The 19,097-nt window shown below is 35.8% G+C and overlaps 1 protein-coding gene across 13 annotated transcripts in view; it reads left to right on the top strand.

Moving 5' to 3' along the window:
• The window catches only part of IKZF2 (IKAROS family zinc finger 2), a 159,858-nt gene that overhangs the window by 4,148 nt on the left and 136,613 nt on the right, over positions 1-19,097 (top strand). For 7 of the 13 annotated variants that reach the window (XM_042950030.1, XM_042950033.1, XM_042950035.1 and 4 more), the window contains one exon: positions 401-508. In XM_042950030.1, coding sequence (XP_042805964.1) covers positions 401-508 — 108 coding nt within the window. Of the gene's footprint in view, positions 1-400; positions 740-19,097 lie in introns of those variants that run through there. The other 6 variants (XM_042950038.1, XM_042950040.1, XM_042950042.1 and 3 more) reach the window with 2 other exon arrangements.

Raw genomic sequence — 19,097 nt, 5'->3', positions numbered from 1 at the left:
CTTTCCTTTTAAACATCAAACTCTCCGATAGTATTTTGGAAAAATGCTCATTATAAATGCTCTATGCTTAATGGTTAAATTAGGTGTTCAAAGAAAATTTAGTTTTTCAACTGAAAAATACTTTAGAAATTGACTATTCCACTTGCTCGTGTTTTACAGTTAAGAATACTGTGATAATCAGATTTTGTAGTTTTTTTATTGTGGGCTGGTCATGGCTTTTCCTCATTTCATTCATTTGCTATATATTTCTAAATTATATTTCCTTATAGTTTCTTTTAAGGCAGAAATGGATTACATTAAAATTTCAAAGCTGTGCATGCCTCTGCATGTATGAAGCAAAGTTGGTGATTAGATTTTATGTGACAATGAACAGAGACCAAAAGATTTTATTTTGTGAAAGCAGGTGACAATGAGCTTTCACCTGAAAGGGAGCACTCCACTATGGCAATTGACCTCACCTCAAGCACACCCAATGGACAGCACGCCTCACCAAGTCACATGACAAGCAGTAAGTCTTCATTTTATGATTTTTTTTTTCCTATTTCTCTAGCGACACACTTGAATTTGTTAGGTCTTTGGGGTCCTCTCACATTGTGGTGTAGCTGCTGCTATAGATTTTGCTAAAGAAAGAACAACACAGATTTATTCCTGTCCATTCTAGTATCATAAAACATGAGCCTGCTTACTAGTCTGACCTATCCCAAGGTGGCATTTGGGAGCTGGTGCTTACCTGTATCAGGTAAGAAATGTTAGACTTTGCTGGTTATTGTTTTGACTTGCCAGGTTTGTGACTAGATTTGTTGTTGTTGTTGGATAAAAGAATATGGAAACAAGTCACTTCCAAAGGACTCTTCACAGTAGAAAAATGAAATGATTTTACCATTGCCTTGGTGTAAAGCTAATCCATCAGTGGTAGAATCGCAATGTTACTTTTTTTTTTTTTAATATGTGAAAGTTTCTCCTCTAAAGCATTGGAAGTGAAGTGTAATGGAAAATTTATGGATCTGATTTAAATCCATTTCTCCAACAAAATGAAAGCGTTTTGTTTTAGACTATCCAGGGAAGAACTGTGAACGTTAGGAAGGATGTTTTGAACTTGCAGGAATAGACCGTTTGGGCCACTATTTTTGATAGAGTCATTCATTGATGTAGTAAACATTGTTTTTGTGTAATAAAAGAGCAACTTGTATGCTGTCCGTGACAGAAGACAAAATACTTCATTAAGAATATGGCTTGTTTTCTCTTAATTATAATGTTTTATCAGTTTAGTTATTAGGTGCAAATGCTCTATTACGCCTTAAACGTAATTTGACATCTTATGTTTCCCTTGTACTTTTGTATGTGTTATATTCTTGTGTAGAAAGGACATCTGGCTTATATGTAAATATAACTTAATTTGAAAGTTTTCTATTTGGGTGATGTGTGAAGGAAAGGAAATTTTTTCCCTTTTTTTTTTTAAACAAAGATTTAATAACTGAAGGAAACTGAATCAGCTACTAAATTATGAATATATTTTCAAGTTAATTCTGATTATCCAGAGAGAACGAATTTTCCTTTCCAGTTTCCTCTTATAGTTCTCAAAACTTGAGGTTATTATAAAACTACTGGTTTTGTAAATAGTAAAGACTTCTGAATTATAAGCAAAAGGATATACAGTACTGTTGAATACATTTTGCAGTTCATTAACTTGAAGTGATATTAGTTATTGGCTTGAAATTTTGATTGAACTATGTGAATTTACTTACATAAAAGTTATCTTTTTATTACTGGGAAGCATTTCCCAGAATATTTCGTTCTGGAAGCAGTCTTTGAAATTCGTTTATCATGTAGAAAGAAAAACTAATAGTGAGTGAGTGAATGTATGTTAAATTATAGTGTTAATCTTTTGTAATGCATCTTGTAGCATTTATTTATTTTTTGGCTAGTTGGCTATAATCTAACAAAAGTTGTACTACTATTACAGTGTAGGTAATACAATTTTTATATTTTAACATTTAATGTTATTAGTTCCTTGGTAGAATAGATTTTTATTTCTCTGATAATTTTTGTTTCATTTCCTAAAGAGTAAAGATAGATTGATACGAAAATTTCTGTTAGCTTAATATTTAGCTGTCAGCTTTAGAAACTTTAGAAACTTTGAATAATCATAGACTCTTAGCTGTCATCCCCTGGCCACCACTAGGATATCAGCAGGAAAATACTTGTTAATTGGCTGCTTTATTTGTGAATTTGATTCTGGTTTTACAAGTACTCTTCAAAAAAGCAGTTCATCCGTTTATTTTAAGTAAACATCGCAGAGTGTGGGTATGATCAGTTTGAACAAATAAGAACTATGCTTTTAACATTTGAGCTTTTCTCACCCAACAACAGTAAAATTATGTGGTAAAGAGTTCCCCCCCCCACCCACCCAAACTTACTAGCCCGTGGCAATCCCATGTTAATACAATCTTTGGCTAAGCTGCACATGTTTTCGTGTTGTTTTCCAAAGAGTTGCAGGTTAAATATTTGGCTCTCACTTCAGAGCTGTGTGTTGCATCCTTTATGTAGCCTCTATTTACAGTATCTAGGTTACCCACTTAGGTGTTAGATGGAGAAGATACCCATTTTTCCTTTCTGTTAGATCTAGGAGAATATCAGCATTTTAGATTGCCAAGGCAAATAGTGGTGAAGAGGGACTCTTGTCTCTTACTTAGAACAAGAGACCTAAAATCGGTCACTCAGATGTTTTTCTGTGATTTGGAATAGTTTTTGTGTGTGTGGGGCCTGTCAGATCACTTGTGTCTGAGATGACCAGTTTTCCTGAATCCTTTTAAATGCAATTGTTGAACTTTATCAAATAAGAATAGCTTATTTATTTTCTGTAATTTTTTTTTATGTCTTCGAATATACTTACTGAAGGGCTGTTGCATCCAAAAACAATTGCGATTTTGATTGAAAGTGTTCAAGCCCAAAGTAATGGGACTACCTTTGTGACAGAATAAGATAACCTTCAGTAGCAGCAAGGAGAGGACAGGACTATATGTGTAAGAGGAAGAAAGTTATTTTAAAGCAGCTTAGAAAAAAAAATTAAAAGAATTAAAACCTTTGATTTTTTTAAAAAATAAAATAACATTCTGGCAATAAAGTATCAATAACCAGTGATAGCCCATTTACTTTGGTATTAGGAAAGTGATCAGTTTTAGCACAAAGTACTAGTCCTTAATTTAGGTTATTTGATGACCGTTCTAAGATGAAGGGTGTCTGTACAACTTGCTGCCAGTTATTGTATAAAAAATAATGACAGCAGCTATCATTATTTGACAGTGCTAGAAACGAGCATCGGCAACTTGGGGGAAAACTAAAAATGTTATGATGTCTGACAGTTTGGGGTTTTAAAATTTAGCACGTAAGATAATCTTAAAAATTGAGGGGCGATATGGATCTTACCATTTTACAGTAGCTACTTCCTATGTTTTAGAATGAATTTTCTTAGAGAATTTTAGACTTTTTCTTCTGGAATAAGATCTCTTTGATAAAGAAGATGGGCATTGTTGCCTGAGATCATTAGTGTGCATATTGAGTCTGCTGACAATCTTCAGTGTCAGGGATGACAGTATATGCCTTGATGGCTACTGGAAATACACAGTGTTAAGTGATTTTAAAAATAGAATCTGAAAGTTAAGAATGTGCAACAGACAACTCAGACAGAACAATATAAAAATAATCCATATTGTATTTTGGCCTTTGTGATTCCTTCTGTTTCTGGGTTAGCTCCTCTCCAGTTCTTGCATAGTTGCTTCCATATCGGTTTCAAACTGCTCTATGTATACGTGCTGCCGACTATTTAAAACAAAATTTAAGGTTCAAAAATTTGTAACCTTACACGTTTTATCTTCTACTTTTATAATGCCAATAAGTAGATTTCCCTTGGAGGTAGTTAATGGTATGAAAATACATTGTGACACAGATTTTGTTTCTATTGCTTTAAAACTTTTTACGTGGATCACCTTTGCCGTCAATACTATTTACCAGTCAGTTTGATGGCCAGGTGGCATGTGTGGAATTGGAAGAAGTAGTAATTCTAGTTTTACAAGACTCTGACCAATAATCAGGTCAGGGAATCTAGTTTATTCTTTTCAGAGTGCTTCACATTCATTTTTTTTTTTCTTAGCTAGTTTCCATTTTTAGAGCCTAGTGAAGCAGAAGTGTATTATGATTTCCATTTTTCTTATGTAGAAATGGAGGTCTGAAGAAATCAGTTGGCCTTTTAGGTCCCTTAACAGAAGGATGGAGTTGTCAGGATTGGGACATAAAACTGTGATTTTACCTTGTGGGTTAGTTACATCACTTAACTGATATCTCTTTATAATGTTATTATCTCAGGGTGCCTGCCATGTCCAATACTGATTCATGTTTTGGTGACAAAACTGTATTATAGAAGTAGAGGAAGGTTATTATGAAGGTAGAGTGATATCAGATGCTCTCATGCACTTTTAAAAATATTGTTTAGGGGCGCCTGGGTGGCTCAGTCGGTTGAGCGGCCGACTTCGGCTCAGGTCATGATCTCACGGTCCGTGAGTTCAAGCCCTGCGTCGGGCTCTGTGCTGACGGCTCGGAGCCTGGAGCCTGTTTCGGATTCTGTGTCTCCCTCTCTCTGACCCTCCCCCGTTCATGCTCTGTCTCTCTCTGTCTCAAAAATAAATAAACGTTAAAAAAAAAAAAAATTTAAAACCTTCCCCCCATTCTCCAAAGCCCACATAAAATATATATATATTGTTTATATTATGGGACTGACCAGCTTTCTGAATTGTCTTCTGTGGCTTCGTTTGGCAGTCACTCTTGGTTGGATTTCCATGGGATATACACCCTAATATAACACCAGATGGGCTTGATGTAAGAACTCACTCTGTGCTGAATTATTGTACTTAGATGCGTATGTGTGTATATACATATATATATATATATATATATCCATCCAGCATACATTTAGTTTTTTACTAGTCTGGAAATGAAGAGAAAAGTGTGATTTTATTTCCTTTTTTAAAAAAAGTTTAAGGGCACCTGGGTGGCTCAGTTGGTTGAGCATCTGACTTCAGCTCAGGTCATGATCTCATGGTTCGTGAATTCAAGCCCCGCATCAGGCTCTGTGCTGACAGCTCAGAGCCTGGAGCCTGCTTCAGATTCTGTGTCTCCCTCTCTCGCTGCCCCTGTCCTGCTCACACTCTGTCTCTGTCTCTTAAGAAGTGAATAAACATTATGGGGCGCCTGGGTGGCGCAGTCGGTTGAGCGTCCGACTTCAGCCAGGTCACGATCTCGGGGTCCGTGAGTTCGAGCCCCGCGTCGGCTCTGGGCTGATGGCTCGAGCCTGGAGCCTGTTTCCGATTCTGTGTCTCCCTCTCTCTCTGCCCCTCCCCCGTTCATGCTCTGTCTCTCTCTGTCCCAAAAATAAAAAACGTTGAAAAAAAAAAAAAAGAAGTGAATAAACATTAAAAAACATATATACATTAAAAAAATTTTTTAAAAAAGTTTATTTTGAGAGAGAGAGCAGGGAGGGGCAGAAAGAGAGGAAAGAATCTCAAGGAGGCTCCTCACTGTCAGCACAGAGCCCAGTGAGGGGCTGCATCTTATGAACCCTGAGATCATGAGCTGAACTGAAATCAAGAGTAGGACTCTTAACCGACCGAGCTACCCAGGCGCCCCAAGTTTGATTTTATTTCTTTACACCTATCAGAGGTAAGTATCATGGTTATGAACTAAACCAAAAGGAAAAAAAGAAACTATAGGAAGTATGTATGTGTAGGGAATTAACAGTAAAAATGCTGTATATTTTTATTTGCCCCTCATTTCCCCCTCCTGGCAGTTTTAGACTGCTTCAATATAAGCATAAAAGTCTGTCTTCAACAAACAAATCAACTTATTATACAAGTATTATCCTTATTGCCTCTGTCTTTTTCCAAATCTGTCTTCCCTACTGGAAGTACGTTTTGGTTTTTTTTAATGTAACATGATTTATTAGGTTCTTTTGGGAGTCTTCCTTCAAGCTGTAATGAATTGAGATTTCTGGGTCCCATGCTCTTTTCTCCTAACTTTAAATATTGATATATTTTGATCTTATGATGTTCTGAACAATCAATAGCAGGGCGACAGTCATCAACTTAGGTGGAATGTGTTGGGTTTTTTCTTTGATTTTTTTCCCTTTATATCTGTTTGGATCAAATATATTTATGGACCTGGTAGTATTTTCCTTTTGGAATTAATCAAGATTCAGAATGTCTATGCTTTGAAATAGGTAAGAAGTATTTGGGAACTATATATCCCTTATGATAAATGTTTACACTGGAGTGAGGAAAGGACGGAGAGCATAATTTATTGAATATATATAGGATGCCCAACACTATGCTAGATACGTCCATATTATTTCACTTAGTCTCCATAACAGCTCTGTGAGGGAAGTAATTCTTCCACTTTATAATTACAGAAAACTGAGACACAGAAGCAATAGATTGTAAGTGTTTAAAAATACAGGCTTTGGAGTTATACATGCCTGTGTTAGAATTCCCACTTGCTGTGTGACCTTAGATGTGTTACTTCATGTCTCTGAGCTTCAGTTTCCTTATCTGTAGAACAGGGATAAGCCATACCTACTTCAGTGGACCGCTGTGAGGTTTAAATGAAGTAATACGTACAAAATACTTGCACAGTTGCTGGTGTATGCTTAGATGCAATAAATAATCACTGCTGCTATCACTCAGAAGAGTCTTTGCTTTATCATCGATCAGTGACTCATAATAAAAAGAGTTTGTTTTCAAATCCATTTCTGTTTGAAATTCAGATCATTTGCTCTTTCCTTTTTATTATGTACATCCATGGAACAGAGACAGAGGTTTCTAAGAATTCAGGGTAAAAACTGAAGAAAAGAATTTCTATTATTTAAAGCATGTGTGAAGATTTTGGTTAACAAAGAAGTAGAATTTGTGTGTTGGAAATTCTTTTTATTGGGTTTCAGTGTTCCTGGCTACAGCTTTATGTTTTTGGTTATATGTAACGAAAATCATTGCTTACCTTTGGTGCTTCAAGGATACCAGTCATTAAGAATGGAAAAAGAAAAAGTTCCTTTGATAGAGAAACCTATCTATATATATAATCAATTCTTTCTTAGAAGGTCTGCATCTAGGGGTACCTGGGTGGCTCATTCATTTGAACATGCAACTTTGGATTGGGTCATCATCTCACAGTTCATGAATTCGAGCCCTGCATTGGACTCTGTGCTGAGACTGCAGAGCCTAGAGCCTGTTTTGGGTTCTGTGTCTCCCTGTCTCTCTCTCTCTGCCCCTCCCCTGCTCATGCTCTGTTTCTCTTTCTCTCAAAAAATAAATAAATATTTAAAAAAATTAAAAAGAAGATCTGCATCTAAAATTTCACCTCCTTTGATGCTTCTGGTGGTACCATAAATTCTTATTTGGTGGTACCTAATCACATTGTAGGCCTGATTGTTGCTAATTGTGCGTTTGGGGATAATAGTTACTTGTTTCACTTTTGAAGTAAGCTTGAAACGTATGATTATCAGTTCTAGGCATTTGCTATGTTGCTGTATTATTCTAATTGATTAATTCAGCAAGTTTATAAGCTACCTTATATGCATCAGGCACTGCAAGGCAAATCCGGAGGTGAATAGTACACTGTTCTCCAGGAGCTCACATTCTAGTTTGAAAGACGTTTAAGCAGAGCATTATACTGTGGTATGCTCAGTGTTCTGATTGTTACGTGGAATGAAAGGTGGTACTAGTTCAGAAAGTCTTCCTAGAAGGCCGCTTGAGCTGAGACTTATCAAAGGAAGAGGATTTAGGAGAGAAGTGGAAGGCTTTTTCAGTAAATGAAGTATCCACCGTGAGAGCTGAGAAATAGCATGGCATGTTCTGGAAAATAAAAGCAGGTTAGTATTTCTAGAGTGTGAGGTTGGTGCCCAGGATTTGAGGCCACAGATGACTCTGCACAATTAATCAGGCAAGATGAAGGAATATCTTGTATAAGAGAAATTTTGGATTTCATTTTCAAGGGAGCCAAGGCTTTTAACAAAGCAGATGACTTCTGTCTTTTAACATGGATCACACTGGCTGTATTGTGGGGAAAAAAAGATTGTGGATGAGGACCTGTCTAGATGCAGGGGTATTTTTAACAGCTATTGCAATGGTTGAGTGAGAAGTTGTGAGAGCTGGTGATAGTGGGGACAAAAAGGAAGAAAAGGATTTGGGAAATATTTCATAGCTCAAAGTGGATTGGACTTGGATAGTAGGATTAAGGAGAGAAGGAAGTTCATGATGGTGACTCCTAGATTATTGGATAAATGGTAGTAGGTTCCATTAGGGAGGATAGGAAATACTGGAGAGGTTTCCAGGAAAAGATTTAGTTTAGTTTAATTCTGGATCCAGAGAGTTTGAAGCACATGTAGGATTTGGAAGAAGATAGCAATCAGGCATATGGACAGATTATACTGGAAATCTCATAGGTAGCTTGTGATTTTGTTATTTGCTACTGTATTACTTGAACAGTAGTTTAGTATTTTGAAAAAATTATTCCACGAGTCAGTCCCAGCATTTGATCAGTAATTTTATTTTCCTACTTGCCCTGTTAAGTCAAAATTCTATATTGAAATGTATGAATACAGGTTTTAATGAACTCTCTCTGCTTAATGGAGTCTTCTTATGCTAGTCTCAGAATTTGGATTAGTTGAAGCGATTGACTCACCGATTTTTAAACAAAATATGCTGGCCCTTCTCTTTAAGTTTTTGTGGTATATTTAGTATCATATCTATTAGGGTTATTTATATTTAAAAATCATAAATTTAATGTATACCATATACTCCAGTGCTTCTACTGTAATGATTTGTCTTTACTCTGTAACCTGTTTCTTTATAAATATATAATATTTATAAATATAATTTATATAATTATATAATAATATATATAATTAAAAGAGATGAGGAATGATTTGTTAGCTCCTGGCCAGTTCTGCCACATTGATAGATGGATATTTAGTATTTTTGTCCAGGGCTTTTTTTTTTTAAACTTTAAGATAAATATACATACATGATACATATTATTTGAAAATGGTTTAGTACCTATTTAACTTGTTTTTAAGTTTATAATACTGTGCCTGTTGGGGTAAAATTACCTAGGATGTGATATGGAAAACATCTTAATTAATTTATTTATTATCTCAAAATATCCATAATAGAACTAAATGTAAGCTTTGATTACCTGAGACACCATAGAATTCCAAATGAATGTTAATGATGGAAATACTTCATCTGAGATTTCCTGTATATGGAGATTCAGAACTCTCTAGAGAGATATTTTTCATCTTTCAATCATTGATCCAGTAAACATTTATTAAGGAGTTACTTTGTGTGATGCACTGCTGATGCTGGGGCACAAAAAATATGTTAAGACTTTTGTAGAGAGGGATATTGTCTTTCAGGTTCCAAATGAATCCGTATTTTATTTGAGACATTAATAATCCTATTGCATTTAGAAGCAAATAAGTGTGGTATACTTACTGTGAGTTATATCCATTATAAATGAATGAATTGCTTCTCACCTTTTACCACCAAGAGTTGTTCAAAAGTATATAAATTTGAAGATGCACAGTGAAACAGCGATGAAAATGCAACAAGCTTTCAAGTAGGTTCCCAAAGGTTAACATTTCCCCAAGAAATTTTTTATGATGCAAGATTTGGCCATAAGCCTTACAAGTTCTGAAACTTGATTGGCAGCACACTTAGAGTGGATTCAGATCTCCGGATTGACTTATATAAACAAGTTTATAAAATTGATATTTAAAATCAGAAGGCCAATTTATGTCTGTACATTGATTAAAAATAAAACAAACAAAAAACCCCAACCAAATAATAGAGGATCTGGATGACTCCATTTGGCTTGACCAGAACATTTTGTTCTTGTGAACTGACCTATAGGGGTGATCAGCAAAGGTCACTTGGTAAGCAAAGAATCTGAAGAAAAGGAGTTAGTTATATAATTCAAATGTTTAATGGCTTCAGACTAAGAGAGTCTAATATGTTCAGCATCACGATAGAGATAGCATTGCCATTTGGGTCATTATGGTTAAGTCCATTGTCTAATTTCTTCTTCTCTGGATGGACATGGATTTAGATTGCATAGATATAGGTTCAGCCAAAATACTTGTAGGAGTTATTTTTTTTCTCAGCTTCCTTGGCTAAATCCTCCGGATTCAGTCTTTAACTCATGTTATTACGTGTAATCAGGTTACAACCAATTTTGCTAGCCTAGGTTGGATTCATTTTCTTCAGTGTAATTTTACATTCCTGATTTAGATTTGTTGATTGTTGATTTCATAGCTTAACTCTAAAAATAATCTTACAATGTATACAAGGATACTCCAACTACTATTACCTTAAATTCAAACTTCTATTTTCTCTTCACAGAAACGTTGATAGGTGATATGGTCAGCAATTTAAGACGTCTTAAAATCAGTTTTTTTGTTTGTTTGTTTGTTTGTTTGTTTGTTTTTGAGAGAGAGAGTGAGAGCAGAGAGCACGAGCTGGGGAGGGACAGTGGGAGAGGGAAAGAGAAGAGAATCTTAGGCAGGCTCCATGCCTTGTGAGGAGCCCAACAGGGGACTCAACACAGGGCTCAACATGAGGCTGTATATGGCTCCAACTCATGACTGAAATCAAGAGGAGGGCCCTTAACTGACTGAACCACCTAGGTGCCCCTTAAAGTTTTAAACGAAGATGGGAGATAGCACTGCCACCTGAGAAGGACACCTTAAGTTAGTTGGGGATCTAGAAGTTCTCTTAGTTTATAGGTCAAGAGGAACAAATACACCAGTTTCATGAAATCATTGTAGTAGTCTGATGATAGCAAATGAGATTTTATACAAAAGTACGGTATTTTAGTTTAGCTAATAAGGAAGGCTATCTTAATTACTGGATGTGAATTTGAGAATATTTGTCAAAGCATACAGCTTTATTTGGGGGCCAGACATTGATTACAGAAATGCTACTCATAGATTTTCCAGATGTGAATCTTCGAGGAAAATGACCATGCCCTATCTCTTCATTCTCTAGTAGTTATTTGTTGAATTAAGGAAATACTTATGATTATATTCAATATATATATTTAAGTAATGTGTTTCTGACCTATTTGAGGAAGTTTGAAAAGTTAAATTTTTAGGTATTGAAATAATTCTGAAATCCTAACTTGTGATTTTGTCTGTTTGGGAATGTGTTGTTTTTAACCGTGTCTCACTCTAAAAAAAGACTTTGTAATCTTAATGTTTTTGTTTAATGTTCATTTTTGAGAGAGAGAGGGAGAGAGAAAGAACACATATAAGCGGGAGAAGGGTAGAGACAGAGGGAGACAGAAAATCCTAAGCAGGCTCCACACTGTGTCAGTGAGAACCCCTATGTGGGGCTCAAACCCATGAACCTTGAGATCATGACCTGAGCTGAGATGCTCAACCAACTGAGCCACCCAGGCCCCCCCACCCCCAAAATTTTGTAATCTTCAGATCAGCCCCTAAAAGATGGTTTTTGAGATTCTAAACAGCTTTTAAGTTTTCTAATTCTATACAATCATGTTCAGTGGAATCAAGTGAATGTAAATGTTTCCATGAATATTCTCTGGTCACCATAATCATCTTCATTACTATTATCTTTATATAGCACATTTAGAGTTTACAGATTGAATTCCACATACTTATAATTTTGAAATCAGTTCTCTACCACTTATTTAAAACTAATTTTAGTGGCATGTACAAAATGAAATGCTTCAATTAACTTTTCTTATGCACTCCAGATATTTTGTGGAGCATATAATTAATCAGTGTAAAGTCACGTTCTAATAAATTAACATTCTGGGTGTCTACACCTTTGACATTTTTGTCATTGCTCTCTTATTATCATGGAAGTTATAGTTCTTATTACACCTCACTGTATCAACCCTACCTTCTTACTAAGATACAGCATGCAGGACTTGGTCATCTTTTGAAGTGCTAGGATGCTGCATTGCTCTGTTTCTGTTGAATTAGCTTTAAGAATTTCTGGTTGAGTTCTAAAGAGGTGCCATTCATTTCTTCTACAACAATATGAATTTTTTCTTGTGGTGATTTTCATAAAGATCCTTGTTTAAAAAATAAACATTATAACCAATCATACCTGGTCATTTTTAGGTATTGCTTTAAAATCCAAACACTTTAAAAACTGATTCTAATATAGTATTTTGAAATATGAAATGAATTCTATTCTAATGCTGAATGTTTGCAAAATATTTGAAAGCAGTAATAGATATTGTGTGGACATAACTGCAAACTAGAAAAAGGAATGTATTTTCTGGGAGTCTGCTGTTTTTAAACTCTCAAAATATGAATTACACACCACGATCTGTCTGAACTATGACACATTAATGACCTAACGACAGTTTTTGGATTCAGTTTTTTGGAAACAAAAACAGACAAAAAAGAAACCTCTTTCTGTGCCCCCCCCCCAAAAAAAACACAATTTAAAATAAATTATTTTTACATAAATTGTTATTACAGTAAGGCTCTTTGCATAAAAAAAACATTTTTATGACTTTGAGTAGTTTTAGTTGGCCCCAAAGTTTTGAGTACAATAGCTGGTAATGAATTTGAAGAGATAATATTTTTTCAGCAAATCAGAGAAGCTTTCATTAACTAAACAATTGCTGCCATACAACTGTATGTACAAGAATGTGCCATATATGTTTTAAAAGCATATGTGTGTTTATGTGCGCATTTGTATATGTGCATACATGTGAATGCAAAGAATAAGGACAAGAAAGAACTATCACACTATTGATAGAATTCATTTTGGAGTCTGGGAGAGTAAATGGGGCATTTTATCATTTATTCCAAATAGTTCTGCATTATTTGGATTTTTCACAAAAGATCTTTTACTTGTGTAATTAAAAAACACCCTAATTCAGTCAGACATCTTCTCAAACAAAAAGTCTGAAACTTTTCTGTAAGAACCAATGATAGCTCTGATCACATGGATTTAACTTTGAAATTTCAATGATGTTATACAGTAATGAAAATAGACTATTGCCATTAATGATAAATACTGAAGTCAGGGGTATTCTCATATACAAATGGTGTCTTCAGACTCCTTCAATACCATTTTAGATTTAGTCTTAGTATAAGGTATTTTCTTAATTGCTATAATACAGTGGAATTTCCAAATAAAGTAATATATGCTGCATTTTTTTTATGAGTGATATTCATTCATACCATGAGATACTGAAGTAATATACATATCAGTGTACTTCCAGAAATGGTAAGGAGACATAGCATTATGATACCAAAATAAATCTGAGTGGAGTAAGTTATCCCCTCCCTCCTGTAAAGGCACCTGGGTGGCTCAGTGGGTTAAGTGTCGGACTCTTGCTTTTATAGCTCAATTCATGATCTCACGGTCATGAGATGAGACCGAACCCTGTGTAGGGAGCTGCGCTGAGCGAGGAGCTTGCTTAAGATTCTCTCTCTCTCTCTCTCTCTCTCTCTGTCTCTCCCTCTCTCCCTCTCTCCCTCTCTCCCTCTCTCCCTCTCTCCCTTTCTCCCTCTCTCCCTCTCTCCCTCTCCCTCTCCTTCTCCCTCTCCTTCTCCCTCTCCTTCTCCCTCTCCTTCTCCCTCTCCTTCTCCCTCTCCTTCTCCCTCTCCTTCTCCCTCTCCCTCTCCCTCTCCCTCTTCTCTGCCCTGGTCCTCTATTGACACTCTTTCCCTCTAAAAAAAAAAAAAAAAAAAAAAAAAAAGGCTGTAACCTGTATATGACAATCATGTTTACTTTTTAAAAAGTGCCTTAGTCTCTTTTTCATGTTCATCAGTTTATTTTTTAAAGTTTTAAAATATTTTTAAATGTTCATTGATTTTTGAGACAGAGAGAAAAAAAAAAAGAATGAGTGGGGGAGGGGCAGAGAGAGAGGGGGGTCAGAGGATCCCAAGTGGGCTCTGCACTGACAGCAGAGAGCCTGATGTGGGGCTCGAACTCATGAACCACGAGATCATGACCTGAGCCGAAATCTGACGTTCAACAGACTGAGCCGCCCAGGCGCCCCTCATGTTCATCAATTTAAAACTCCATTGAGTATTGCTAACTTTTATATTAAATCTTTTAAGGATACACTGTTTTTGGCAAGACAGCTGTGGTATGTTACTAATGGGAGTAGGACCTGTGAAAATAACTTCAATTATATGAACGGGAAGAGCAGAGGTGTGAAGTATAAGGGAACTAAAAAACCAGCTAGCTCAAGAAGAAAGAAAGAATAAATGTGGTGAGTGCAGCAGTGAGGGGTAAGCCACAGAATCCACTAGAGTTCCTGGATCTACCAGAGAGAGGAATAGGACAAAAGAAAAATAGTATCTTTCCTTCCTTTTTTTCTTCTTTCAGAAAGTATAAAGAATTTATTTATGAACTAATTAAAGAAATTACCTGTTTGAATGATGAAGAATGGGCAATAAGGTTGGAATGGTTTCTAGTAGAAGATGAATGATAAATATTGAGATTCAATAGAAAGACGTTTACTTCTTCAGATATCTGAAAGCCAGGCAGTAGGAGATGGGGTGGTTAGAATAACTGGAGTACTCTGGGTATCATTCTAGAAAGATGGGTAGATGGAAGCAGTGAAGTTGTTAGCACCTATAGTAGGTTGCTTGCTATCATAAACAGTGGTATTACTTATGGTCACTTAGGACTAGTCTGTTTCTTTTATCTTTTGCAAAAGTGACTGTGTAATAAATATACTGTGTGTGAGAGGTACCCTAATTGGTTGTATTTCTGAATTATCACCAATACAGTAAACTTTGGTCTTGTCCCTCAGCTGCCTTTTTATTTCACTTCAGTGGGAAAGGGGTTAGGGAGTTAGAGAAAGCCATAGTCCTGACAGAAACAGTAAGAACTTTCTCTGCTTTTTTTTTTTTTTTTTTCCCTCTTGGGAGGTGGCAATGAGGAAGGAACTTGATATTGAGCAGATGAGATGGGGTTTTGCATCCAGTTTTTGTTCTCTGATCTGTTGTTTTTCCATTTTCCTCCTGAAGTATCTAAGACACAAGCACTGAGTGTTTTAAAAGACTTTCCTGAGACCATACTCTGTCAGAGACTTAGAATTCCCAGGTTGGCTTTTACCCACTGGAATACTCTTCTAAAATTAACCTGGTGATAATACTGCAGTAAAAATTTATCAGACATGAGACGAACTTTACACATGTATTATTGTTGAATGAAAAGTTTGCTAAGCTCATAAATAATAAAAACAAGATCAGGGTATATGTTTAACTCGCTTAAGAAAACTGTTTTTAAGCCTATTAAAAGTAACATTTTATTTTTAAGATACTTTACACTATTTGAAATGCTTTCACATCTAACGTACAATGTGCTCATTAAAACTTGAACTTAAATATTTATTTAAGCAGTCCCTGAGGAATTTACTCTTCCTGGCAGTACTTAAGCATTTTATTACTAGAAAATAATAAGCATATATATTTTTTAAATTACAGGATTAAATGAATTTTCCCTTCCCCTTCCTCCATAGTGTAAAAAACTGAGTCCTGGTATTGTATGTCAGATCTGTGACCCCTAGGCAGATATTTCATGTCTTGGCATCTCAGTTTGTAAAACAGGGACATTAATATCTGCCTTGTCAGAGGAGTGGCGAGCATTAGGAATAATATACATAAAGTCTCCAGAATGGTGACTGTCACATGGTAAGTAAACCAGAATGGTAGGTATTATTTTGTTAGATACAAAGAATATAAGAAAAAACTTGAATCAAATAGCTAAGAAATAGACTCCACAAACATGTTATATTAAATAGTCTTCTACGAAGGATATGCTTTTACACCAACAACTGTAATAATAGTAAAAAAAAAAAAAGAGTGAAAAGCATTGCCAATAAAACACAAGATATCTGCATCAATGACTAGATATTTTCATTCCTCATCTGAGTGCTGTCAGTCCTTGTTTGAAAAGAAACGTCTGTGCAGATATGAGGCAATTATTAATTCTGTTGTATTCAAATCAATTACTAAAGAAATGAAACTAAAATTACCTAATTAAAGCGAATCACAAATAAACCTGCTCTGTTTGTGAGGGATATAATTGAAATGGTAATTGCGCAGTAGTGGTAATGCATTTCATTTGAGGACGGCAGTTCAGAAGATGCATTTGAGGCAGGACTTGACTGTCCGGTGTGCCCTCCTCTTGACCTGGCCCAGAGTGATCTGTTAGCAGGGACTTGTTTACTTATTTACTGGATGTATTGGTGAGTGAATTCCCAGTATGGTTCTGAAATTTCATAAATTCCATACTCATGGTGCTCTGTGTCCTATATCATAACACATCACCCTGTTGTGTATCTGGGATTCTCAGCTGTGTATCAGACCCTTCTAATGGCCATTTTCCCCCTTTTATCTTGTGAGCAATCAGGGAGAAAAGTGGATATTCTTTTAAAAAGATTTTATAGGGCGCCTGGGTGGCTCAGTCGGTTAAGCGTCCGACTGCAGTTCAGGTCACGATCTCACGGTCTGTGAGTTCAAGCCCCGCGTCGGGCTCTGGGCTGATGGCTCAGAGCCTGGAGCCTGCTTCTGATTCTGTTTCTCCCTCTCTCCCTGACCCTCCCCCGTTCATGCTTTGTCTCTCTCTGTCTCAAAAATAAATAAACTTAAAAAAAATAAAAACAAAAGATTTTATAGCAGAGTACATATAAACAGACTACTCATAGGTCATTTGGTTAAAAGGTGCAGAAATCTTTATAAATCCCAATGAGATCATTTAAAGATACATATTTTGTTTTTCATGTCCAAGTTTAGCTTTTCTTGGGTCAGGGTTACTGTTAGCATAGTGACAGTGTAATCAGTCTTTCAAACCAAATGATCTTTTTTTTTTTTTTTTAAGTTTATTTATTTTGAGAGAAAGAGAGTGAGCATAGCCTGTGTGCAAGAGTGGGAGGGGCAGAGAGAGAGGAAGAGAGAGAATCCCAAGCAGGGTCCATGCTGTCAGCGCAGAGCCAGAAGTGGGGCTTGAACTCACAAATGATGAGATCGTGACCAGAGCCGAAATCAAGAACTGAGCTACCCAGGTGCGCCTCAAGCTAAATGATCCTTTTTATTCAGGAGTAATTTCTTCTTTAAAAACTAGGAAGCCTCAGGGCATTCTGGTGGCTCAGTAGGTTAAGTGTCCAGCTTCGGCTCAGGTCATGATCTCAAGGTTCGTGCATTCGAACCTTGGGGCAGGATCTGTGCTGCCAGCCTGGAGCCTGCTTCGCATTCTGTGTTTCCCCTGCTCTCTGCCCCTTTCTGGCTCCTGCTCTGTCTCTCTCGTCTCTCTCAAGCAAACATTAAAAAAAATTTAAAAAAAAAGTAGGGAGCCTTTATCACTTCCTATCTTGTTTTACCTTTACTCCCTTATTTGTGTTCATCTTATCTCCCCTGTGTAACTGGAATCTCCTTGAGGGTAGGGGAAATGACTGTAATCTCTTGCCAAAGGATAGCAGACAGAGATGAACAGGCTTGAATTTATATTATTGGCTGTGCTGTGTGTTAGTCTTCACTTCCTCATTTATAAATGAGGGAAAGTTAATGCTTGTCTCTTGGGGTTATTGTGAGGATTAATAAAATAACTTTAGTTAAAGCTTCTATCTGTCACACTGCCTAACAGATTTCAAGAAATAATTCAAGAAATATTAGTTACTGTTTTCTATAGAAGCTAGCTAGCACAGTGCCTTATACATAGAAGTCTCTCAATTAAGAAAGTTGCCTGTTAATTTAAATATATTATGAGTTAATATGTGTTGCTTATCTGACTGGATACATTAGAGACAGATCTCAATTATTCTTGTAAGTTATCACCACAGGTTTGGACACTTAAGCACTATCAGTGATGAGGATATCAGTGACTAAATCACCCAGCTAGTCTTTTTACCCACGGAGCAGTTTTAAAATAAATGGTCTAAAGTTAGCACTAGCTTACTCTCTTCTCAACACACATTCAAGCAGAATACTGCAGAATACTACATTGGAGTAAAAGTTTCAAGTACTTACTTAAAAGTTTCACATGGCTTCATAAAATTACATGTTTTCAGGCCAGGCTAGAGATAGGTGTTTTTTTTTTGTTTTTGTTTTTTGTTTGACGTTTATTTATTTAATTTGAGAGAGAGAGAGAGAGAGAGAGAGAGAGAGAGTGTGTGTGTATGTGTATGCGTGCACACACACAAGAGAGAGAGGGAGAGAGAATCCCAAATGACTCCACGCTTGCTTGCATAGAACCCGATGCAGGGCTCGAACTAATGAACCATAAGAGCATGACCTGAGTCAAAATCAAGAGTCAGACACTTACCTGACTGAACCATCCAGGTGTCCCTAGAAATAGGTTTTATAAAAGACTTTAAAAGACCTGTAGAGAATCTTGACTTTATTTACATATATGTGAAAGTATATATTGCATATACATATATTTATATTCATATAAATAAGCATTATATGTATGTCTAATTTATGTGTATGTGTATATATGTAAATATATGTGTATATATGAGTGTATGTATATCTGTGTAGTTATATATATATTCATACATATGTATATGTGTGTGTGTGTGTGTATATATATATATATATATATATATATATAAAAAGAAATGAAATTCACCTGGAGACATTTTGATTATTTGTTGGTATTATTTAGAAAGTCTATACTTTTAAAGTTACTTGTAATAACTTTAAATAATAACAATAACTTTAGATAATAATTATTATTATTTTCAAGATTTTCAATCTTCATGATCTAAACTCTCCCAAATCATTACCTTCCTGTTTACCAGACACATATGAAAAGGGATATCATATTGCTGCTGTTTCAGTGAACTCTCATCCAGTAGCTCAATCCCAAAGATCGTTTAAAAACTTGTGAATCAAATGGCTCTTATTTAAAACTGTACAGTTCTGCTTATGCTAGATTGTGAGGTCAGACTTCAATTCTCTTAGACCAACTGTGTTAATTGTCACATTTGTCCATGATATAGTTATCATAACAGTACCTAGGATCAGTTATACAACCCTTATAAAAGTTTTT

The sequence above is a fragment of the Panthera leo genome, chromosome C1, assembly GCF_018350215.1.
Source record: "Panthera leo isolate Ple1 chromosome C1, P.leo_Ple1_pat1.1, whole genome shotgun sequence".
Taxonomy (NCBI): Eukaryota; Metazoa; Chordata; class Mammalia; order Carnivora; family Felidae; genus Panthera; species Panthera leo.
The sequence above is the reverse complement of the archived record's forward strand: the minus strand, read 5'-3'. Positions and strand labels throughout refer to the sequence as shown.